This window comes from Erpetoichthys calabaricus, chromosome 4, assembly GCF_900747795.2.
Source record: "Erpetoichthys calabaricus chromosome 4, fErpCal1.3, whole genome shotgun sequence".
Lineage (NCBI taxonomy): Eukaryota > Metazoa > Chordata > Cladistia > Polypteriformes > Polypteridae > Erpetoichthys > Erpetoichthys calabaricus.
In genome coordinates, this window is record NC_041397.2 from 131674141 (window position 1) to 131700567 (window position 26427).

At 37.2% G+C, this 26427-nt stretch overlaps 1 protein-coding gene across 1 annotated transcript in view; it reads right to left on the reverse strand.

Annotated features, from left to right (window-relative positions):
- Positions 1 to 26427, reverse strand: part of LOC114650267 (cytochrome b-245 heavy chain) — a 72889-nt gene that overhangs the window by 17249 nt on the left and 29213 nt on the right. The window contains exons 5-11 of the mRNA XM_028799796.2: positions 24207 to 24352; positions 11752 to 11933; positions 7232 to 7355; positions 6859 to 6951; positions 5248 to 5501; positions 2146 to 2308; positions 1425 to 1571 (exon numbers count right to left, since the gene is read on the reverse strand). Coding sequence (XP_028655629.1) covers positions 1425 to 1571; positions 2146 to 2308; positions 5248 to 5501; positions 6859 to 6951; positions 7232 to 7355; positions 11752 to 11933; positions 24207 to 24352 — 1109 coding nt within the window. The remainder of the gene's footprint in view (positions 1 to 1424; positions 1572 to 2145; positions 2309 to 5247; positions 5502 to 6858; positions 6952 to 7231; positions 7356 to 11751; positions 11934 to 24206; positions 24353 to 26427) is intronic.

Below are 26427 nucleotides of genomic sequence, written 5' to 3' on the forward strand. Positions count from 1 at the left end.
ATCATGATGAATTTGTATGCCAAAAAAAGTGTCAAATCAAGTATTGTAGCATCATTTAATTTCTAATGCTAGAGAACAATATTCCTGAAGAGCTTTGTTCTTGCGTAGTCAGCGTGAACCAGAAACAATCCTGCTCATCTGCCATAGACGGGCAACAGAGCCACATTGTAGTATAACATCTGCCAAATATGATCCATGTTCTGGCTGGACTTCAGCACTGACAACACAAGAAGATATTACCACAGTGAGGTGAACTATAATGGAGAAGTGTAATGGTACATGAAGTAGAAGACACAATAGGAATTTGTTATGGACTTGTTGAATCCATTCTTCATGTACATTTAAACTTGAACAACATCTATGGATGTTGTGACTCCAGAAATGAAGTATCACCGCACTCAGGGTTTAAAGGAGATCAACTTATTTGGACTTGTAGAAATTTAAGAAATGTTTCATAAGTGGGTATGAAACTTGATGACATCACTTTGACCCAGAGCATAAACCTTGATGAAAGCATTGGTAATTCTTCAACACCAAATAAATTCAATGTCATGACCAATGTTGGCAAAATCATGTGTACATATTTTTTTATAATTTTAAAGATTTTTTTCCATTTTGGATACTTGCATCAATAGGCTTACATGACCAGTGAATATTACACTGATTTGCTTAAGTGTTTGTGGTAATCAATTAGAAAAAACTGGCAAGAAAAGCCATTGAGCTTCAAATGCATGACAATGTCCCCTCTCACACTGCACTGCCTGCAAAGGCTGCTCTGCAAAACTTTGGAACTGAAAAGTTTCCACATCCACCTTCTGCTCCAGACCAGACTCCCTTTGCCCCTAATCTATTGGTCAAGCTACTTCAATGATAAAGATGTTTTAAAAGAAGGAAGATTTTGGGAAAGTTATAACATGTTTATAACTGGTCTGGGGCATAATATTGAAAAATAAAACTTGTTTTGTGTCTCTGGTGTTTCTTTTAATGAGACAAGCTTAAAAACATTTTAATCACTCTTCAAATATCTAGTTGCTTTGCCAATAGGTGACCAGAAAAGTAAATAACAAATATTGTAAAATTGCTACAGTAGGTAGGACTGCCAGTCTTTAAATGAAATGCAGGGTAGATAGATAGATAGATAGATAGATAGAGTATAAGGAAGATTTTATGAGTTATGAAACATGGCATTCATTTAATCATTGAAGTGAGCAATATATGTGTATTTGCATATAAAGTAATTCATAACATATATTGTGGTTTGCAAATCATTTTGTGGCACTTTATGCAAAGTATGGTTCATGGAACAACTGCTTAGTTAAAATGGGCATTGGGTTTGGCTGACCTGTGCTATTTCAGAAAATCTGTATTCACTATTGAAGGTGATGATGATGACCCTGTTCAGATATTCAGCTAGGATAGGTTACCTCATTATCATCCCATTTTGTTAAGTAAATGTTGTAGCTCAGGAAGTCAGCATTCCCTTTCTCTGCCATTTGAGCCTCTAGAGACCTCAGAAGATCTGCAAACCACTCAAATGCATTGGTTTCTCTGCATACCCAGTAGAAATAAATCTGTAATTCAAATTAGAAACAAAGCACCTTTTTACCATACTATATATAGCAATAATTTTAAATAACATTTTGTCGTAAAATACATTGACAGTTGTGGTTTAGATTTATTCACATTTTTATTTTGCCGGCTATATGCTGATTTTTCATGATTCTGCTTGAGGATATTCAGCATTCTTGATGGTATTTTGTGAATTTTAGATTAACGGGGATTGCCATTCCATATTGGCCTAAGTGGCCTGCTTTCATCACAACTTTTCCTATAGTTTGACAGTTAGGTAAATGATAATTTAATTCATATACAATCAAAGTCAACAAAAAAATGGCAACATGCAATATGACAAAATTTGTTTGAAATATTCAACAGGCAACCAGGGGTCAGAAAAGAAACTGATATGACTTCTAAATTTTGAAAACAAAAAGATAAGAGGTTGTAGTTATTTTAATCACAGTATAGCCTTGCCTTTTGTTATTTTGCTACAGAAACACTGCTAATATCTGATAGGATATGGGATAAAGAAAAAGAGAAAAAAGGAGGAAATTCAAGAAACCTAGAGGACATCTTTCTGACACTTACTCTTTTTAACTTGGGCTCAGTGACATTGTTGGAATATCGATACCAGACTGACTTGAGGATTGAGGCAAATGGAGTAACACCAATCCCAGCTCCCACTAACATAACTGCATCATATCGAAATACATCTTCACTCGCTGTTCCAAAGGGTCCATCTACAGCCATCCTATAAAAAAAGAACGGTATCATCGATCATTAATGAAGAGTAAGGGCCTTGGCCTCATCACCTTTTCCTTGCTAGCATTGACTACAATGATTTAGTGTTGGCTGTGAACGCATTCTCAGGTGAGATTCACACAATTCATTCAGTGTGTCATTTAGGTGAGTTCCACCTCTCTCTTGATTAATACTTGCATACTAAGTGCTCAGTACAGGCTGTTTTATTTGTTTGTCTTCCTCATACATCTTGCCCGATTTCACCAAGTCTTTCTCATTTCCCGAGCTGATACTGTCCACACTTCAGATGTATTTCACAAGAAGCAAGTCATTTGGAGCCTTGGTCTCATTTTGACCATAAGAGTTGTTTGTGCCCACTATATGTGGCTTAGATAGATAGATAGATAGATAGATAGATAGATAGATAGATAGATAGATAGATAGATAGATAGATAGATAGATAGATAGATAGATAGATAGATAGATAGATAGATAGATAGATAGATAGATAGATGCACTCATATAAACATGAATGTGCATAAATATTAGGAAAGTAGATAGATAGATAGATAGATAGATAGATAGATAGATAGATAGATAGATAGATAGATAGATAGATAGATAGATAGATAGATAGATAGATAGATAGATAGATAGATAGATAGATAGATAGATACTTTATTAATCCCAATGGGAAATTCACAGTATTATTCACAGTATTATGACAGACACATTTTTTCTAGGCTTTCACTAGCTTTCCAAATTTATAATATAGATTTTCCAAACTTCCATGGTGTCCTTGAACACTATTTGACTACTTTCACAATTGTATGTGTGTGTGAGTGTTAGTCCATAGGGTCAGGATGTAAGTCTGTGGGAAAGATGACTGAAAACAAGTCCCTCATCCAAAAGAATCTTGCTACAGTCATTAGTAGTGTAAAATTCTAAGAATCTATTGAAATTTTACTCATTAGAAAATTAGAATAATCGCTGTGAGAACAGACCATTCAGCTCAACAAGCTTGTCTTGTCTATTAACCTAGATTGTCCAATATAACATCAAGTCAAAATCTGAAGGTCCCTAAAGTCCTACTCTCTACCACACAACTGAAATTTATTCCATGCGTCTATGTTTTTTTTTGCCTGAAAATGTACTAACGTTTGTGCAAAATTTGCTCTTAAAAAGTTTCCAGCCATGTCCATGTGTTCTTGTTCAAGATTTTATTTTAAAGTAACACCTAGGCTCTCTACAGATATAATGATATGGAACGTTTTGTGCATATTGATTTGCAATATTTGCTGCTGAAATGAAAGATTTTATATAGAGAAAGCTATGCACCAGAAACATTAGACTTTAGAAACTCATTGAAACTTGGGCAGTCTTCTATGATTTGTTTTCTTCAATGAACATTGGCCAAACCAAATGCCTAACCTTTGCTGAATATTATAAAAATGAATTTCATTACTTGACCTAGAAATAAATGTTCTGTCAGAACTATCAAAAAAGAAGAATAAGAATGAATTAAAGAAGCACAATGTTAGGCTTGCAAAAGTGAGGAAGCAATGATAACCACTAACATATCGTCCAGCAGCTGCCAGTCAGCACCTGGACTGTGCGGGAATGAACAAAGTACGAAGGAGCCTCTGAGACCAGTCACCATTCAGGGAGAGGAAGTCAAAGTGGTGCAGAGCTACAACTACCTGGGAGTTCACATGAACAACAACAAGAACCTGCTGTGGTCTACTGGGGAAGCAACTTGAGCTCAAAAGAAGTACAAAGCCTGAACAAATTTATCAGGACAGCCTGCTTTATCAGAGAGTGAACCCTGAACACACTGGAAGCTGTTATGGAAAAGTGGATTAATGACAAAATTAGATGCCATCGTAAAGAAAACCCTCCATTCCCTACTGGAGATTCCCTCTTAGAGCATTTTTAGCCACAGGCTCATTTCACCATGGTGTACTAAGACACACCTCTGGAGGTCTTTTCCGTCCACTGCTATCAGGCAATTCAATGCTTCCTCTTAACATACTTTTCAAGTTCATTTTGAAATTTCTACTCAATATATATTTATTTATTGATTAACTGATTGATCGATTGATTACATTATTTGTCCTGTGAGTCTGTATTTGTGATTTTTTTTCTGTTTCTACTGTTGTATGCATCTAAATTTAAGCATAGAATTAATAAAGTTTATCTGATCTAATCAAATACTAATAACATGTCCAATTAATTTAAGTTATAATATGTTCAATTACTATTTTGGTTTGCTATGAGAGAGAGGTTATCAAATTAATTTGCTTCAACTATATTATATCTTTCACTCTGTGCTTTTTTCTTCTTCTAATTCTCAGCATGTCATCTGCAACTGTCCTCTGCAAACTAATGTTGGGAGGAAGGGATTTGTGTTAACTTTAACATGGAGATAATCTCTCCCTGTACAAAGTGAATACTCCATCAAACCAAGCTCAGGTACTGGCTGTAATTCACATATGTCTTATATTCCCCTTGTACTTGTCCACAACATAAGACATTTTATTTAGAAAATATGTAATTATTTGTGTGGGGGTGATGCCAGTGGCTAGTGCTGCTTGCTCATGGTCCAAACACCTTGGGCACCAATGCCATGCGCAGTTGAAGTCTGTGTGTTTTTCTCTTTATACTTCGGTTTTCCACCTATACCTTAAAGGTGTCTGTGTTTGATAAATTGGTGATTCTAGCATAGAGTCATATGAGTTTGTCCATACTGTCCTTACTGTGCCATCTAATGGACTGCCTTGAAACCAATACTGCTTCTGGGATACGCAGTAGGACCCCCATGACTATGGATTGGATTAAATACGTTGAAAGCCTCATGGCATTTAAAATTAAATCATTATTCTTAAAAATACTTCTACTTATAATTTTTGTAAAGCAAAACCAATAACAGTGAAAACATTTGATGATTACTTTGGCATTTTCCATGCTTCCTGGAAATCTGTTTTATCGCCACCATAAGCAGTGAATAGTTTTTGGGTCCAGTCTCCCACAATCCGGATGTGAACACTGAAGTAATCTTCCTCTGGAGCAGATGTCAGAGTGAATGGGTGCCACTCAAATTGAGAAATGGAAGGACACTGAAGGAACACATATTGACCAACCTCCATCTTCCACCCTTTCTTCTTCATCTGCAGCTCAATGGTCTTAGATGGATGTGTAACAACCTAAAATGAATGATATTTGTTCTGAGCATTTTTGTATTGCTTTTTCTCCTATGTCAGTTGTCTGATCATATTTCTATACTCTATAATTTGGAAAAGATAGTAAACAAAAGGTAAACAAAAATTTACAATACACCTATAATAAAAATGCAGTTTTTAAAAATTCTAATGATTCTTAAAGGTAGATTTTATCTTTCCTGTCACTCAGTCAACTGCACATTGGAACACTATCTATCTTTCATTTCTTGTCAGAGAGGAGGGAACATTTCTTCAGTAAAAAAATCATGTGCCATAGATTTAACAAAGGTGAAGGTCGAAACAGAAATGAGGGGAATAGTTCACAAAATTTAAGACATAAAGGAACTATATAAGAAAGGGCAGAGCAGGTTCTTTTTTTCTTAGGAGATAATGTGTTCCTTTAATGTGGGAAGTGATATCCTTCACATCTTCTATAAAACTGTGACGGCCAGTGCGATTTTCTAAGCTGTTGTGTGCTGGGCTGGTAGCATCACTTCAAGAGAGGCCCACTGAATGAACAATGTAATTAAAAGGGCAGGTTCAGTTATGAGACACACTGTGGACCCCTGGAGGTTGTAGCTAAGGAGAGAATTAAAACAAAACTGAGTACCATTATAAACAATGCTGAACATCCCTTCTGACACACTAACACTGAGTACTTTTAGTCAATGAATTATTCATCAGAAGTGTTTCAAGAAATGGAATAGGAACTCCTTTATACCAACAGCAATATGTCTGTATAATGCCTCACTGGGACTGTGACAGCCAAGACACAATTTTTATTTTTTTTTTAAATTTTCTTTCTTTATAGTCATCTGGTGTGTGTTCAGATCAAAGAATGTATGTATATTTGTTTATTTGCTTACTTTCTTATCTACCTATTTATCCATCAATCCATCCATTTTCCAACCCGCTGAATCCGAACACAGGGTCACGGGGGTCTGCTGGAGCCAATCCCAGCCAACACAGGGCACAAGGCAGGAACCAATCCCGGGCAGGGTGCCAACACACCGCAGTCTACTTATTTATGTATTTATTTATTTATTGAAAGAGCTTTGTAAAAAGCCAAATTTCCAATTGGGGACAAATAAAGTTCTATCATCATTAATCCCATTGTGGCACTTCTTGTGTGATTTTGGGCCATAGAAAAATAAATTGTATTGTATTGTATTGTATTACCATCATCATCATCATTAGAGGTGTTGAGGTGAATGGGGCCAAATGGTTTACGGTTACTAATCTTAAGAAAAACCTAAATACAGAGCAACAAAAAAAACAGATCAAATAAACATATGATAGCTACAAGATATTGAACAATCGATAGATAGTAGATATGACAAACCTTTGTTATGACCACTTTCTGCATTGAACGCCAAAATCGCACCAACCTTTCACAAACGTATAGGAACATTGGACCAACTACCCATTTCCATGTCTGAAATAAAAATATATACTTTTTTTAATGTAAAGCCACTTACAAAAACAGAAAATGCTTCAACATTGTTCTTTCATAATTCAAAGGTGCTGAAGCTCTAAAGGATAACACATACAAAGTGGACTTTGCTTGATCATTTAAAGGGAAGGCTTTGAAGAGTACAAGCACATATATCCACCATTTTATATGCAGTCTTGTATGTATAGTCTGAACTTAACATGAAAATCAAATAGGTATCAAATATAAATATTATACAGCTATAAAACAGAAAATGTAATACCATGGGTGGATTTCCAGCAAACTCTGGTACAGGACATGAAGTATTTTGTCCCCAAGTTTTAAAATTTTTTGCACACAGGTCTGGGTCACTTGCATTTAGGTTTGTTTGACCACGTACTATGCGTCTGGATTGACAACAAAAAGAAGAAGAACAAAAGAAGATGTTATTTTTAGAACTTAATAAAGTGATCCTTAAATCATCTCTATTATGTCAATATGCACTGCATTTGAATGATCCATCTATCTACTCATCAATATTTGAACCTTCTTTGCCCAGAACACTATCATTTGATATAATTTCTGAACCCACTCATTCTGTTGCAGGACAGTGGGAATCCATCGTGAATAAGACGGGAATCATCATGGGATGAGATTATAGTTTATTGCAAGGCACACTCACACACACACTCATTTAGGCTGTCACCAAGTAACCTAATATGGTGAACCGGGATTTCAGAATATGTTAAGCTGTCTGGAGAAAGTCTGACTGAGCACAGAGTGAAAGTGTAAATGTCAAACAGACTGTCACCAAGCCTAGAATTGAAACTCAAGCTCTAATGAATGAGTGGAAGCAACACAATATTAAAGAAAAAAATAATGATTAAATATTAATGGAGTGTAACAATTAAAAAAACGAACAGGCAAATTAACAAATCCAAAGTATCAGTCTTGTCAGATTTAAGAATTTTCCAAAATTTATTTTAGTTAAAAAGACTCAGCAATCCAGTTCTGTTTACATATTACACACATGTGTGCGTAGGGGACTCCTTTAAGGCTGTGAGAGGGTAAACAGTACCACCTGCGATGAAATGTGATGCTGTTGCTCACAACCTTGTCTCACCATCCACATCTATGAAGGATTACAGCCAGAAGACATCTAACCACAGCCCCACAAATCTCCCAAGCAACACCCTTTCTGGTTCCAGATATACTGTATATAGAGCCCATCCCGACTGAAGTCGGAGTCTTCAGTTTGACATTCATGAGAACACGAGAAGGAGAGAAGGCAGGCTCCTCTCTAGTACAAAGATTTTTGCTATTCTTAACGACAGAGGACAAATAATTTTGTTGTACTTTTTTTGTGATTTGATGCCATTAAACAGGGTTAACAAGGTGGTTCCCCAACTCTTGAACCCATGTCTGACCAGTCTGCCTACACATATCATAAAGAAACTAAGCTGCACCTTAGTCTGAGCCTGAGTTTCTTTTGTTGGTTCACTTCCAAATTTTCCTGAATTTGTGTTCTCGCTAAAGAGTCCTCCACATTTGAGCAGAAGATAGATAGATAGATAGATAGATAGATAGATAGATAGATAGATAGATAGATAGATAGATAGATAGATAGATAGATAGAAAGAAATTCACACACACACACGCACACGCACGCACACACGCACACACACACACACACACACACAGATATATATATAATTCACAGATATACACGCCACTCAGTTTCCATGTGGAATTTTCACCACCACCACATTTCAGTTTGATGGAGACTCTTTCAACAAGTCCTTTCTTCCCAAATTCTTTCAAGATAGTGTGAAGGATTCAAACATATTCTCTGAGTTTATTTTAACCAAAGTCAGTTGAGACCTTCTCAGAGGTGCCTTCAGCTCATGTAATATGGAAGTGTCCACTTTTTGGACAATGCGGTAAATCTGATTCACTTGGTTTTCTGTTCCTGGATTTACATCAAAGGTGGCATTCCGGGATAGCCATTTTACCTACAACTAATGAGCCTTAAAGTTAGCCTCTGACATCATATACAGTGACTTCTCTCTTTAAAATGGCTTTCAACTGTGTTGTGTGGTTCCTTATGGAACCACTGCTCGACGAAGAACCATTTCATTCTTGCAAGGGTTTTTTGTACAAGAAATTAGTTCTTTGGGCTTTAGAAAAAGTTCCTAATATGTGGACAAAACAGAAATATTTATTATAGAGTAGACAACCTCTCAGGAAACTAACAAATCAAGAAATCAAGAAAACCCAAACTTAGTACATGTTAATGTTAATGCAAGAGTCCTTTAAAAATCAGGAACCCATTGGTAATTCACAAATCTGAAATAAATATAAATAAATAAAGATCTAAATCTAATTAAAAAAGGTTATTTATGGAAAAAAAAAATTGACATTACTCTGAAGAACCATTTTAGCACCTTCTTTTTTAAAAGTGCTGGTCTTTATGCAGAAAAGTACACCAATATACATCCTTTAATAATGACCCTACACAATCAGCTTACCTTAGAAAGACCAATGAAAATATATTTTTATGCAGACCCTAAGTATTTTGTAGATGTTTTCATGATGAAGAAAGAGTTATCCTGTTACATCTAGCTTGGGATTTTGCCTGCATTTTTGTAAAGCCATTTTATGATAAATGTCTGTGCTCGAATGACAACTTTGATGTAGTTCCAGGAACTATTGAAGTCCACAGAAATCAGATCCACCATGAATCAAACCATGAATCAAAATTTTGAACACTATTTGTGCTGACTATTATGGAAATTATTTTTTAATAACATTTACAAATCAATTAAATGAACTGCAATAGTTGTGGGAAATGGCCTACATTTTAAACATTTGGCAGAACATTTGCCTTGCTTAATACAATAATTATAACTTTAAATGTGCATAACACCAGAAATTTGTAAATAAACTACTAGCCGTGCCCTGTGGCTCCACCCGTGTATTAGTGAAAAAGGACAGTGAGGAAGGCCCCACCAGCGTCCTCACTCCTGATGTCACGTGTCCCCCTCCCCTCGGCCCGCAACCTCTGTCTTGGATTAGCGCAAATATATTGCTCCTGCAAGCGAACAATGATTCTTAGCGCAATGAGAGATGTCACAAAATCAATGTTCAAGCAAATTATAGAAAGAAAAACAGATCTAAATCCATTAAGTAGTTCTCTCGAGAAGAGCAGACAGACATACAGACAGACAGACAGACAGATGTTGGATTTCTTATATATAGATGTGCTAGTCACAATTGTCCCAAATGCATTAACAGTGGAGTTAGTATTTCTTATGTTAACATTTCTTAAGTCAAGTACGAAATAAGAAGAAATAAATAAAATTGTGACAGAGATGCAGTACCCAGTTGGTTAGATTGCTGTATTTGTAATATAGTTATTTGGCTGGTGTGAACCCTGTATTCCCTCTTGTTTGTATACACTTGACTGCACAACGAATTCTCTTGACCCCTACTGTGTCATGTCTGTGTGTTATTGGTGAGGAGAAGGCGCAATTTGGTGTGCAAGATAGAAGAGAGATTGGTGGAGTAGTCACGGGCTGTTGGAAAGCAGTGCTGTGCTTTAGATTTGTTTAAAAATAAATGGCAGATCTCAGTTATTTCCACTGTCTCAACTGTCACTTTACCCATTTGGCTACAATATTAATTAAACATACATAGAGGTCTTTTCTCTCTGAAATTTTAGATTATTAAATGTTGAATAGGAGCACATATTATATAGCTTTTTGGTTATGTGAAGTTTCTTCATAGAGGTAGGAGCTGAAAAAGTAAAATGCATATTGAAGTTCATTGAATTATACTGCATTTATTTATTTATTTCAATTAAGAAAATAAAACATTTTTGTATAATGCAGGCAATGCAGCCTAGTGGTTACTACTGTTGCTGCAGTGGGAGGGAATTTGTCATGTTTTGACTTATCTTTTCCTTACTTATATTTTCCATTTTTGTCCATTGCAAATGTTCGTAAGGTTGTGTCTGCTTCATCTTAATTTTAGGATATATAATTATAGTGAGACTACTTCCTGATTTTCATTTCAGTGTGGGCAAGTCTTTTATAATACTTTAGGGATGAGGAGGTGTCTCCACTGGCAATTTCTGATACGATATGGGCTGTTGTTTTCTCAAAATGCTCTCTCTCCTGTCAAATTTAATTGCCCAGTTCTGGAAGTGGGAAGGATCAGACAATGAGCTTTCCACTTGTTTCATTTCGTTGTCATTGCCATTTTTACTCCACTTACAAATGAAGGTATTTTATTATGAACAGAACTTTAACATTAGGTAGGCATTTCTAAAGCAAGACCTTGCTGATAAACATTTCCCACAACCATGCACTGCAGCCTCAGGTAGATTAACAGTTAATGTCTAAATGGTTGATAGCATATTTCCATAAAAAATCACTTGTGGTGATTATCTGTAAAGAAATGTGGGAATTTTTCCAATAGAGAGCTATTGAATCTGTGGTCATAATGTCCAATAGCTGGACTGCTGAGCACGAACACTATTGTACTGCATTAATGCGGTAAGATTTATTGGCATGTTAATAAATGCCTTATTGAGTGTAAATAGTTTTAAGAAATTTAAAATGTATATGTCAACAATTACTCTAGTTATTTGTTGGTTATATTTCCTGTTTCTTGCTTAATTATAGCTGATCTTTTGATAAATGTCTCTGAATAGATTTTGCCTTGTCTGACATTATTTCTTCTACTGAGACCAAAACTGAAACCATAAGCCAAATGATTTTACTGCTTATTTAGAATACATACCCAGCTCCATGAAAAACAAGTCCAATAAAAAAGATCACAAAAAGGTGGTGTATATACCAGAACACTTCAAAGTAGGACCTTCTGATGACCTCCATGGATGATGTGATAATTAAAATCAAAGCTAAAGTTATGACCACTCCAGTTAGCCCTGCAATTGTTGTAAATGCAATCACTGTTGGATTCTGTAAACATTAAAAAAGAAGCAAAATTATTCGTATATTATAATAATGTTACGCAATTGAGAATTATCATTAATAACACAGTGAACAAAAAAAGAGTTTGTTCTAAACTCAATGGCCTTGCACAACACTCTTAACACATATATTTATTACTTCTATACAATGAACAATATCTGGAGCAATCACCAATTTCTCAGTCTTACATTACCTAATGCAGAAGATCAGGTGTGGTGAGAAGTCAGATTGAATTTGACAATAGTACATATGCATCTACCTAATGGGCATTCAATATAACCAATCAACATAACATTTTTTTGAAATCATGGAATGAAACTATAGCTACACAAATAAAAGAACAAGATCCATCCATCCGTCCATTATCCAACCCACTATATCCTATCTACAGAGTCATGGAGGTCTGCTGGAGCCAACACAGGGTGCAAGGCAGGAAACAAACCCCAGGCAGGGCGCCAGCCCACCGCAAGGTGCGCACACACACACACACACACTAAGCACACACTAGGGACAATTTAGAATAAAACAACAAGATGCATATTCTTAATAAAAACCCATCCATCAGGGTCAATATCAAGGCTGCCATTGCACTAGCTGATCTTCTTAAGGAGGGACCCTTTTACCTCAGACTTATCGGCTCTGGTGTGGCCCATTCAATATTCTATCATCTGTGTAGACGTGCATTTCTTATCTGACTATGTTGCAAGTTGTTTCATGTATAAGCACCAAACCATGTAGACAAGCCCCAAGCAGCCAGTTGTATTGTCCATGACACTCCAGCACTTGCTTATACCACAGTGACAAGTTCTGTGAAGAATCAGCTTTATTTGTAAGAACAGTATGCTGTCCACCAGCTGATCATTTACTTCAATCATCACACATGCAATGTATTCACAGCGACTTAAAGAATATTTACATTTTTTATTTTAATTGTCAACAGGGTTGACAGACATCCTGATTTGAGTGGGACTGTCCTGAGTTCAACAGAATAATGTGTCGTAAATTGCCTCAGAAAATCCCAGAAACTGAATGTAGAAAAAAATGCTACATTTTTGTAGACAGACTGAAAAACCACATTTATGAATAAAATGTGTAACTGTCAGCTGAATCTGAGTGTTTTAATTGTGTGTGTTCGTGTACGTTATGTGCTCGTTTCATCGTACGTTTCTCGTGCGCATCACGGCTGCTTGTGCTCATGTGTAATTAGTTTTGAAAGTGGAGTGATACTGATAAAGACTTTACAACTAAAAAGGTAGGTTGTATCTGCATAACTGCATTCTATTTACATATATAGTGTCGTATATTATATGAAACATAAAATATTGTAGCGACCTCCGCGTCGGGCTTGAAAAGAGAAGTTAAAAAAACAGACAGACGTAGTAAAGTCTCACCAAAAAGCTTTTACTTGAACAATTAAGAAAAAGAATGCTGACCTCGTAACCCCAAAAACACCCTTTTAAGCACCTTCTCCAACCCCTCCTCCCATCCCTGGTCCCACGCCCCCCCACTTACCGCCTCAATCAATACCCCGCTGTCAGTCTTCCATGCTGTACTCTGCCCTCCCTCAATTAACAGTCAGTCCCTAACAGTCAGTTAATAAAAAGGCTTCAACCTGGTTTGGATGCTACACTATGTTACAATTTATATCAAACATACCCATATGTATTTTTTGAATCTAAAAGAAATGATACATGAGGTTATATACAAAACAATGTGAAATGTTTAACGTATATTCATATTTATGTTAGTTTAGTATGAATTGAAATATTGCATTACTTGTAGGTGTACTATGGTGATTATTCTGTGACTATTTTATATATGTTTTCTCCTTTATACAAGGGGGCTCCGCCCCCTGCTCACTTCGCTCGCCTACCCCCGGCATTGGGTATCCTGAAATACATTAGTCAAGCTCGTTCGTTTTGGAGCCGTGCCCGCTTTGCCCACGGCATTTCAGACGCGCGTTGTAGGCGCCTGCGTTCATTGATCTTATCCAGGTGGGCTCGTGTTTGTATCGTTGAGCTGTATTGTGTTTGAATTTGGTGTAAAGCGTTCAGCGGTTTGTACAATCCCAAGCAGCACATTATTCCTAACTTCACTCTGCAGTAGTGCCGCTCACAATATGACGGTGACGCCTGCGGCTTCCGTACTATCTTTGTGGACCTGTGGGGCCTCCGTAGCCTCTTACGTGTGACTCTCGGGAGGGGGGGGGGGGGGGGGGGGTGCAGCGCTGAATCCTCTTTTTTGTTTGGTTGTGTCGTTAGTGGTAGCTATGGGCGCGTTGTTGCTTCATTTCTCATTCACGTTAGTTGAGCTCTTTTGTTCTTGGTCCGTGACTCCTTCGTTCGCGGTGGATACGACTTCGCATGCGGGTCTATGAGACGCGCGCCTGCGCAGTACGTCTCATGGTCCCATCGCCGTGTCCCTGCGTCCATATCCGGTTTATTCTCAGTTAGTAATATGGATATTATATATATATATATATATATATATATATATAGGGCGGCACGGTGGCGCAGTGGGTAGCGCTGCTGCCTCGCAGTTGGGAGACCTGGGGACCCGGGTTCGCTTCCCGGGTCCTCCCTGCGTGGAGTTTGCATGTTCTCCCCGTGTCTGCGTGGGTTTCCTCCGGGCGCTCCGGTTTCCTCCCACAGTCCAAAGACATGCAGGTTAGGTGGATTGGCAATTCTAAATTGGCCCTAGTGTGTGCTTGGTGTGTGGGTGTGTTTGTGTGTGTCCTGCGGTGGGTTGGCACCCTGCCCAGGATTGGTTCCTGCCTTGTGCCCTGTGTTGGCTGGGATTGGCTCCAGCAGACCCCCGTGACCCTGTGTTCGGATTCAGCGGGTTGGAAAATGGATGGATGGATATATATATATATATATATATATATATATAAATAAATACTGTATATATATATATATAATATTTGCATATACCTATATGTTTAGATTATACATTTTTATATTTCTAGAATTATAAAGTAATTAATCTATTTTTTCTCTTCCTTAGTTCCTTAACATCTTTTTTTTGGTTGCTTGAAATGGTGGCTGTCCCATCTGTGATTTTGGAAACCTGGCAACCCTGCTTTTCAATTAGTCTACAATATCTTGAATTGGAAAAGGTAGAGTTAGTAAATGAATGGGTAGGGTGAGTGGGGAGAGAAAGAAAAAAATAATCATTATTCAAGAAAAGAAACTTAAATAGCAATTGGATGAAAAAAGGTAGATTATTCAATGTACGGTATGTCCATAATTTTGAAATGGTCCTGAAATGCAGTAAGAAAACAGCAAGAACTTTTTTGTACAATAATTCTGAAGTAGACCTTTGCAGACATTATGACAGAGGCCAACAGCAGCAAGATAGAGAATAAAAAGTGAATGACTGGGAAGTGAAGATTGATTTTAATTGGGAAGAGAAATATGGGTGTAGGATCTGTAAAAAAAAAAATCTATATCATTAAAAACAGCCAAATATCTAATCCACCTTCTGTGCCCTTTCCATATCCAACGAAGAAGTTTTACTAGGATTTTTCTTTTGTGAAGTCTTCTATCCAAAGCTAGGATTCCATTAAGGTCATGACATAATCTTCCATAATGATGATGCAATGACATCACATGCAGTGCTTCTACTTGTCACATGGTAGAAATGCGAAGTGATTGCCAACAACAATATGATTGTGACCATAAAAAAAACTTACATAGTGGCAGCAGCCCCTGGAAAATGGTACCCAAAATTGCCAAGATCATAACAGAATAACAATATAAATTAATAACAAAATCTAAAGCAAATAAGATGCAGAATACCCCACATGGGGGACAAGAGCAACTCAAAACAACAGATTCTCAAGAAGTTTGAGGACTCTTCCACAAACATGCAAGTAAGTTACAGTTTCAATATCCCATTTAATGCAAGAAAAGGACATTTATAAGCTAAATTAATCAACCCTTTCAGTTATTCTATACCACCTGCAGTATAAAAAATGTTTGAGAGTGTCCCTATTGCAGCAAGGGACATTATTTAGAGAGAACTACTACTGAATAGTCATCCTACTAAAATTGAAGTTCTTAAGTCTCTTTCCCAATACTTAATGGTTTTGACATATCTGGCTGTCTTTATGGGGTCAACTGTTGTGTAAAAATGGAGAAATTGAGCAAGAATATTGGAGGAAGTATTGTGAAAAGTTATCTCTAGTGTTTCTGCTGGATATGTCATACTTGGGCAAATACAGTAACAGGCTTGTAGAAAGCCACAGATGTGTGCCTAGAGTTACCATACATCCAGATTTCCCCAGAAGTGTCTGTTTTTAGGTGCTTTTTACAAAACTGTCAGTCTGTTCAGCCCATTGTTCCCAACTGGTTGACTTTTTTTCAATTCATCTCCTTTTTTTAAAGTATTACCCACAGTATTATTCTTAAAAAAACATTGGATGAAACTGCAATAGCAATACTGTTGATGAGAGACTATAACTTTTTAATTATGGAAATAATTACAAATATTTACCTCTTCCCTGCTTTTATTCTTATATGGAGAAGAACTGCCCCCTGGCACTTACATGGAAAGAAACTCCAAGGGAGTGACAGCACTCCCCCTCACTGTGACATGTAGAAAAAGTCTTTTTTTTAATATTTTTGTGTCCTTTTTTTGACTTATATGTTACCCCTTATAAAGAATTGGCAAGTATGGGCTGGTGACCAGGCTGGAATGGTTCTAGAACCATTGCCCAGATGTGAAGCCAAACCAATATTGGGACAGGAACAAAGGAGACGCTGCTGATGAAAGATCCTTATTTTGGCTGGGAGGCCAACATAATGGAGAGAAAGGGAGAGGCAGCTTGCCGGGTTTATCCCTATCCTTGGGCTTCAGTAACCATTCAGACACCCACAGGCCATGCTGGAATTCATATTCCTGTGAGACAACACTGTTTGGTGCCACCAGGGGGTGCTGAGGGATGTGCCTGGAAGTATTTTCAACAGAACATGTCCTAGCACTGGAAATACTCCCAAGTTCTGGATGAAAGGTGTCACTCTGCTTCATCTCATAGAGTTGGAGTTGTAAGGCAGAAGACAATGCTTGCTTGGAGGATGATGTGTGTGATGGAGAAGAAGGAAGATCTTTATTGTTGTGGTGTGCTGGCGGGAAGATTCTACTGTTGAAGGGCACGTAAAGGTAAAGGATAGAAAAAAAAGGTAAAGGATAGAATAAATAAATAAATAAATAAATAGAATAATTAGGGTGGCATGGTGGCGCAGTGGTAGTGCTGCTGCCTCGCAGTAAGGAGACTCGGGTTCATTTCCCGGGTCCTCCCAGCGTGGAGTTTGCATGTTCTCCCTGTGTCTGCATGGGTGTACTCCAGTTTTCTCCCACAGTCCAAAGACATGCAGGTTAGGTGGATTAGCGATTCTAAATTGTCCCTAATGTGTGCTTGGTGTGTGGGTGTGTGTGTGTATGTCCTGTGGTGGGCTGGCGCAGATTGATTCCTGCCTTGCACCCTGTGTTGGCTGGGATTGGCTCCAGCAGATCCCCGTGACCCTGTGTTTGGATTCAGCGGGTTGGAAAATGGATGGATGGATAGAATAATTAATTAATAATATTTGAAACAATGACTGTGTTTGAGTCTGTTGTGTCCATGGTTTTGGAGGTTACACACTATGTGTGCATATAAATTTAAATCTGTCAAAATGTAAGTCTGCCTGTGGTAGGCCCAGTTACAGAGTTGAACATTAGCCATAGTCAAGCTTCATTTGCCAAATAGTATCTATAGAGTTTCAATTTAATCTTGGGCTTTTCAGATAAATGTATAACAATTGCTTTCTAAGTTGAATGTTTTGTTACATGGAGCAATGTTGACAGCTCTTCATAATGATACAAGTAAGAGCATATACTGTGAGAGGAATAGTAGAGAGGTAATTTAAATTTGACCCAGCTTTACACTCTAGGATTTTGTGAGATAGAAGCATCTAGTTAACTTCTTTTTCACTTCAATAAAATTGGTCTGCCACAAGGAAGGAACCAACCATGGATGGGGTATTACTGCAAGACCATTAACCACAGTTACATAAATCTTGAGATACACTCACTACCTAAACCTAAACCCACACTATGCAACTCTTCAATACCACCCGGGGGAGTAAACGTTAACATTATTCAAAGTTATTGTCTGTCTGTATGCCTGCATTGTTATCACTCTTTATTTTAATATTTTCTTTATCAGTATGCTGCTGCTGTAGTATGTGAATTTCCCCTTGGGATTAATAAAGTATCTATCTATCTATCTATCTATCTATCTATCTATCTATCTATCTATCTATCTATCTATCTATCTATCTATCTATCTATCTATCTATCTATCTATCTATCTATCTAAACCAAAAATCTAAAGCAGGCCTCATAGACATCACATTGGACAGATTATTAATGTAATTAAATAACCCAAGTAATGGTGGGGATTTACTCATTTTTGAATGAAATAAAAGGTCATCAAGACTAAGCCCATTTTTTAAACATACTGAATTTCTCAAAAGTTTACATCATATATATACTGTACATATAAATCAGGTAGGCCGCCGTCTAATGTCTCTTCACACAGTGAAGTGAATAAGTGTAATAACAATAGTGACAGGAGGATGACCCCAAAAAATACAATGTTTATCTGTAAAATTGAACAGTTATTGTCATTGTCTACATTCAATACATGACACCATCAGATTTTTATGTCTCATGCAGATAGCATATTGGAGAATATTTAAAAGTCCATGAAAAACAGAAAATTTCACCTTATTGATATTAAATCTTTTTAAACTGGATGAGTAGGAGAAAGTAGTCTTCTAGCTTTATTAAAAAAAACAGGACCAGCGATGTTTTTAAAATTGACAATCACTTCTTGAGAATGAGAATTATATTTTAAGCTCTTGCTGAAAATGTGTAATCTTATATGATAAGCTGACAAGTGACTGGAACTAGGCTAACTTCAGATAATGTAATGAACAATTACCATGGAGAGAATCTATAGAGACAATTATGGTGGTGTAAAAAAGAAAAGCAAACACAGCACAATATACAATTAAAGGGCCAGAGATCATCAAGCAGCGAAAATCCTGTAAACTTTGAACTGGGCAAAGCAGGAACAAAAGGCTAGATGCAGAAATGGTGTTTTAGGTGCGGTGTTTTCTACACTCATAAAACTGACAGTACCCAGCCAGTGTCCTTCATCATCATGTGTGCAGTAAAAAGGGACATTAAATAAAAATGTGTTGACAGGCTATAAAACTCACAGTAAACAGCTCTTCAACAACAAATACTCTGCTCTCAGTTTGAATAGTTTAAACATAGCTGGTTAGCACATAGGTACCTAAAGTGACAAATATCATCCAAAGGTTTTTTAAATGGGCTAGGTATAGTGTAGTAACCATATAAAGTTTAATGTAAACCTTCTAGAAAGCTGAACAGAAAAAATAACCATACAGTAAGCTTAAAATATACAGTAGGTAAACTGCAACATAATGTATATTAATCTGCAAAGACATGGCTGTGCAAAATTTAATAAACTGTTATGTTTTTTCTGTTCTGTTATATTCTTCACTCCACCTATCATCTCCTACTTACTGCCATCATCTCTCCACCCATGAAGTACTTTCATATGTAACAAATATCCCTCATTCTTTCTCTCGTTTTCTCTCATACATACTGACCAGATGGCAAAGCACACACAGAAACATCTCAAGCCCAGAATTCCAGCAGGAAAAGCCAAACCACAGGGCTGCAGTGCAGACAACCTCCCTATAAAATATGGTTGATAGCATAAAACCAGCACAGGTTGAGCCAACATCAAAACAGGTATTTTGATAAAGTAATTGAATAGAACTGTTTTACTTAGTAAATCAAAATTTGAAGAAAATTGTCAAAAATCAGACAGTAGCCCATACACAAGCAGAAAAGTGTATAACCAGAGGAAAATTCAAAATAGCCAATATATAGACAGAATGATAAAACATGTGAAGGGTCACATTAGATTTCTTTTCAGGTGATTGTCAGTTGCAGCCTTCATTTACATAATCTTAGCTAGTCGGAGGCAGTCGAAAGCAGTGAGCACTGCAGAAACAAACAAGAACCAAATTAATGAATCAAAACTCAAGGTCAAAAACCAAATCAACTACTTGTACAAAAATCTAAAAATAAATCAAGGCATAAAGAGATCTCTAGATGATGCTGTCATAAGGGCACCAAACAACTGAGCTCCCACTTTTAATTTCTGCTGCCCTCCCATCACTTGACTGCTTTATAATAATCATTGCATACACAGTTTGGAGTTACTTAGGCAAATAGCAACCAAGAGAAGGTTTAGAGGGTGAGCCGCAGTCACTTTGTGACACATCCACTCTAGTGACCCCATTAAAACTCACTCTTCCTGGGAATCACCTTACACCACATACTTTTTAAATACCTCAGCCACTCTAATGTTCTCATTTTCCACCTTCCAAACACATCCTCGCTAACAGAGTCTTCTTGAGAATTAAGAGCGTCTCTTTTATATATTACTACCCCTTGCAGAAGCAACCCTGTGCTTTTACTACATAATAAAACAAATACCCTGAAACATTGTATGATTCTTTAATATACAATAGCCCTACCCTTTTAATGTTACAGTATTTCCTACTCTCACTCACTTTTAACAGTGGCAAAACAGATTCCAAAAAAAGAGACATAAATCTTTAAAGATGGTCATCATTTGTACTTGGAGCAGAAGCATTCCAGAAACATAATGGACTCTGGTCTTTTCTGGTTGTATTTTCAAGTTTTCTGACACAAGCAGAACAGCATTATACTTAAATTGTGATTTTAAAACTTTTTTTGGTATATGTCACAAGCCATTGCTCTGTAGATAGACCATAGTGCAGCAGTGTGAGGACTAAGCTCACAATACAATGGCACCTTGAGTTCATAGTTTAAAAAATAAAATTAGTAAGGCATAAAAGACCATCTTGTAGCGCACGGGTGTTCTGCTATAGGTGAATGCTGGCAGTAGTTGAAAAGGTAAACTGAAAACTAGCAGTGCTCAAAATCAGAAAGGCCAAATGAAAATACGACAAGAAAGGAAGAATTTCAGTCAAAGAACCAAAGCACTAAGTTGGTAACCTGATAACTATGTATATCTTTCCATAAACTTGAACATAGTTGCCCAGGGAGATCTGGCTTATAAAGCATCACATTAACATCACAATGAGTAATACTTGAAGCCATGGGCCTCGCAAAAGGCTTTCAGGGTCATGGCAATGAACCACAAAATGGCAGAGTCTGAAGAGAAAACAAGATGGTACCATGAAAATTTTAAAAAAATATAACAATAAATAAGTAATAAAGGTGAAAATAGTAATATGTGAAATGTGTTCATTGACCTTACAAACCATCAGTAAACTACAAAAATAGAGCCAAAAAACGTATTTAATCTAGAAAAATGTAATAAATCAATACATCATGAAAGGAGAAGACAACAGCTGATACCTTACAGATGTTCCAGTGGAAGTCAGCTGAAGCCCATGTCACATTAGATTTCTTTTCCAGTGATTTTTGGTTGCAGCCTTCATTTACATAATCAGAGGCAGTCGAAAGCAGTGAGCAATGCACTACCATGAAGCCAATCATCTAATGTGACATACCTAACGGGTGAGATCAACTAGTCTGCGTCTGGGTAGAATGAGACCAAAAAGCTCTCATTTTCTTGTAAGTCGGATGGGCAGGCTGTATATCCAGAAGGACTGAGAGCCAAAGGAACCAATGAATGCTCAACTGGAAGTATAATACATAGAATGTAGGGGCGAAGTAAGGAACTCACATGTTTTAAAACCTCACAAATAGAAGAGATGCCCGTCTGCTTGATTTCTTTTATTTGACATACCATAATAGAATGGGAAAAGAATTAAAAAGCAGAGATTGCTGCTGAACTTCCAGCAGCTATTAACCCTTCAAACAGTACCATGTCTATGAGGCAGCAGAGTATTGGCTGTCCGAAAAGAGGGCAAACACGACTGTGCTGGAAGAATGGCAGTTGGGTCGGTAAAAATGACTTGGGCTGAGATGTTCAGTTGTGTAGTTTGACATGTTACATCAATGAGATTAGCAAATTTGGTCAGCAAACCTGACATGCCTCATGATAAAAGGTCACAGAATGTGACATCAACTTAAGAGCCAGGGTAGAGAACACACTGCCTTCATAGACTCTTTCTAGGAAACACTTACTGGCTACAAAGGCTCAGGCAACTGCTAAAAGTGAACCATATCTGCTCAAATGAGATAGAGCTATGCTCAGAAAGATGGCACACTGAAGGACTCCAAAGTATCCGAAAGTTGAGGGAATTTTATTAATCATGAAATTTAAGGCTTTGCCAAGTTAGTACCCTATGACACATTATGTGGCAAAGTTTATATGAAGGGAACCAGAAGCAGTTAAGGTCTAAGGATATGCAAGAATGACGGTATGTGGGCCAAGGATCAGTAGCCAGCTAAAGGAACTAAGTGAGACCCAATGTAAAGCAGCTACTAATGACAACTATTACAGTAATCACATTGATGTATTCCCATTTTACAAGAAGCAAACCATCTATAAGACATGTTTCAAGGGGTAAATGAAAAGCACAGTGGAGAGCTAGTTCAGGCAGTTCAGGCAGACCAGATTGCTGAACACTGAGATGCAATCTTGGTTTAGGGTAGCAGGATACAGATGGTGCTCGGATGGTTTAGTTAAATTTTACTTTCCTAGACTTCAGAATTTTCAAAAGGAAAAGGCATAAGCATGCTTATTTTGAAATTGTTTAAGCATTTCAAGGTAAACAAAGTAAATAAGTAAGTAAGTAACATTTATTTAAGGCACCTTTCACCAAAGGTGCCATCCAAATATAACAAAATCAAGAAAAATAAAAAAGAATAAAAAGAACATAACTAAAAAAATAAACTAAAAGTCCAAGCAGAGATTACTTGACTGCATTCAAAAGCCTGCTTAAACAAATATGACTTAAGTTGTTTACTAATAGAATCAACTGACTCAGCCATGCTAACAGAAGAACATTCCAAAGCCTTGGCACAGTTGACTGAAAAGCACAATCCCCACATAGCTTAAGCTGGGTATGAGAGATGGCTAAGAGGCACAGTCCTGAGTGCCTGACAGGCTGTATGGCGGTACAGGAAGACAGTAATATACTCAGGGACTGGTCTACAGAGAGCTCTATAGGTAAGAACCAAAATTTTAAAATGAATTCTATGATAGACCGGAAGCCAGTGCAATGTGTACAAAATGGGAGTAATGTGCACCGTCCAATTACATCGAGTTAAAACCCTGGCAGCTGCATTTTGGACTAACTACAGCCAAGAAAGGGAGGATTTATTCAGACGAGTGTACAGGGCATTACAGTAGTCAAAATGCAAGGAGATAAAAACATATACAAGCATCTCCCATTCTGGTCTTGAGACTACAGACCTCAATTTAGAAAGATTTTTTAAGTGAAAGAAACAGGAGCGGCTAACAGACCTTACATGTAAATCTAAGCTTATTAAGTTCAGAAGATACAGAATCCATCTTGAGACTAATCTCTGAATGAAGGCGAGGGAGAGCAACAATTAGAACCTCACCTTTTCCCCCAGGTTCACTTCAAGTCGTTATTACAAAGCTAATTATTAATATTGAAAAGAAGTACTGTATTTAATATGATGGCAAATATATCTGTCTCCATTTTAAAAAGAGGCTTGCATATAAATGGAGTGTGAAAAATGACTGCTGCAATTTTCTTGGTATAACATATAATTTAATGTTTTTCAAGGACTACACACCAATATAGAAAAGACAATTCTCATTTTCACCACAAAAAAGAAACATACAACACAAACTGTGAGCTATTGGTGCCATCCTTTTTTTTATTTTTTATTTGAGAATCTGACTTTTACAACCGCCATTGATCTCATTTCGTTCCATCAGCTTAGTTTTCACCTTCCCCACCCATCTATAAACTGTATAGTTTCTTCAAATGTTGCCTTCATAGATATTAACCTTCTCATCCTACTACATTACAGAATGGACTTTCATATTCATAAAAATGAACTGTGCTAGTTAAAAACAACAGACTCATTCTGAAGCAGTGGCGAACTATATCATTTAGCATCATACACAGCCATTTATTCCACTTTACACTCTACAGTATTCCTATTCATACATGCTTATTTGTTCTATATATATGCATATACATAAATATACACTATAAATATGTACACTATACTTACAGTATCGTTGGACCTGATAGGGTTTAGATAAGCCTGGCCTTCTATATTACCAATCTGTGACAATGTGTACTGAATTGTGTCGTGATTGTCCAGTTGGCCGTCCATAAATCTCTCTAAGTTGAATAAATGTGCAATCGTGTGAATAGCTGCAGGAGACAAAACAGACAGATAGCATACTTGAACAACTTGAACAACTTCTTTGGAGCAAGATAATTTCAGCAAATAAAAATTATGTTTATCAAAAATTCAGCACTTTCTTGGTTGGTAATCTCCCCCATCCATCCATTTCCTGGACCCTTATATTCTAATACTGGGTGAAAGAGATCTGGAGTCCAGCTTAACGCATAATAGGCAAAAGGCACCTTGGGCATTCATGCAAACAATGACACATTTCCTCATACTGGAGCAGTTGGCACCTGACCTGTATGTCTTGGGGACGTAGAAGGAACTTGGAAAACACAACATGAACACATATTCAAATATTCATCAGTTTTATGTATACTTTCTATATCGTTTTGTTTGCCTGGCCTGGATGGTGAAGAGTGGGAAAAAACTTCTGGTGCCATCCTTGGATGGGGATTAAGACACACTTAAAAAAATGTAAAATCTGATCAGTGGAGCGCAAGAACAAACACTGATATAGAGAGAACACATAACCTCCAGACCCTATCCATGCAGGCAGTTTGTGGATTGCACATGCACTCTTGTTTAACATTATCTAAAAATGTCTTAGCTTTTATCACTTGTTTAATATAATTAGGCATAGTACAAACTTAGCAATAATTGCAATAAATTGCATCCCTAGTCTAACAGCAAAATGTACCGTCATCACCACTGCCTCTTGAGATATGTGAAATATAGGGCAATACTTTTTAATATTATGAGACTTGCTATAATTAATATCTACATTTTGACATTTTCACTAGTGAAAATGAGGATTTTTTTTCTAATGATTTCCAGCTAGCTTTCGGTTATGTTTTGATTAGGTAGAATTTATATTTCAGATATCTCCAATGTGTTTGAATTAGAGATAATATTTAAACTTTAATTTTACTGCAATTAGTCCAGATGGAATTAAAGACAAAGGGATTTATCCCTCATGGTATATACAGCTGAGTATAGAGTGCGTACCTATAATATTTTTAATTGGCATTCTGACTTTCTTATTATAGACTAGGGTGCTCCGTCCCCTGCTCGCTTCGCTCGCCCACCCCCGGGTTTGGTTTACCAGGTATACAATTTAAAGAGATTGTTATTTTCATGGGAATTGTTACATATGCATTATTTTCACTTTTACTTTAAAACTTTTGTAAAAACAATACTTGTCCTTTATTTCCGGCCCGGGACGTGGTTACATCTCTTTCTCACTGGACGTATAATGCTGCTCGCGTTGTGAAGGGGGTGCGGCTGAATGCATGCTAAGGAGATGCCGTCAAATCATCTGCTGTCTTTCTACTGCTGGCGAGCTGCATGATCTGCTTGTCTCCCTGCCAGATCATTTCAAAGCCTGTACAGCAGCTGTCCTTTTGCCACTTCGCGTCTCTGCTGCTTGCGTTGGGGGGGGGGGGGGGGGGGGGGGTCTTAGGGTGGCTGAACGGATGCAAGGAGAAGCGGTTGGATCATCTGCTGACTTTCGCCTGCTGGTGAGCTGCGTGTTTTGCTTGTCACTTGTCGTTGTTTTAAGAGCTGGGAGCAAGTTAAAGTGTCTCTCGTGGGACTTCAAATTGTCTTCTGTGAAGATCACGTCTTGTCTCCCTAGTCTCCCTCCCCAAGACTTATTTTATGATAGAGAGATATGTTTTATGATTTAGATTTTTTTTGCTTTTTCCTGCAACAAAATACAGGATTGTGCAATCAATACATCAAAGTTTAATCGTGACAGTCAGCCCACTGGATGTTATGCTTGGGTAAAAGCAGGGCATCTTCCGGGTTTAAACTGCACTTTTTACAGTAATATTTTAAACGTGACAGCTTTAATGTCAATGACACACACTTAATATTGACACAGTGTTCGAATTTCAATATGAAAGGGGTAATTTACATTTTATTTTACCCTAGCCCATATTTTTAACATTAGAAAAACATAATGTTGCATAGGTAGCAGGACCCTAAAACATAAAAGCAATATATGCATGTACTTGGAAATATGTGTCTAGACACTTTAATGATGAAATGCACACTGAAGGTCAGCTGAAGTGCTCTATTTTTGAAATTGTTAAAC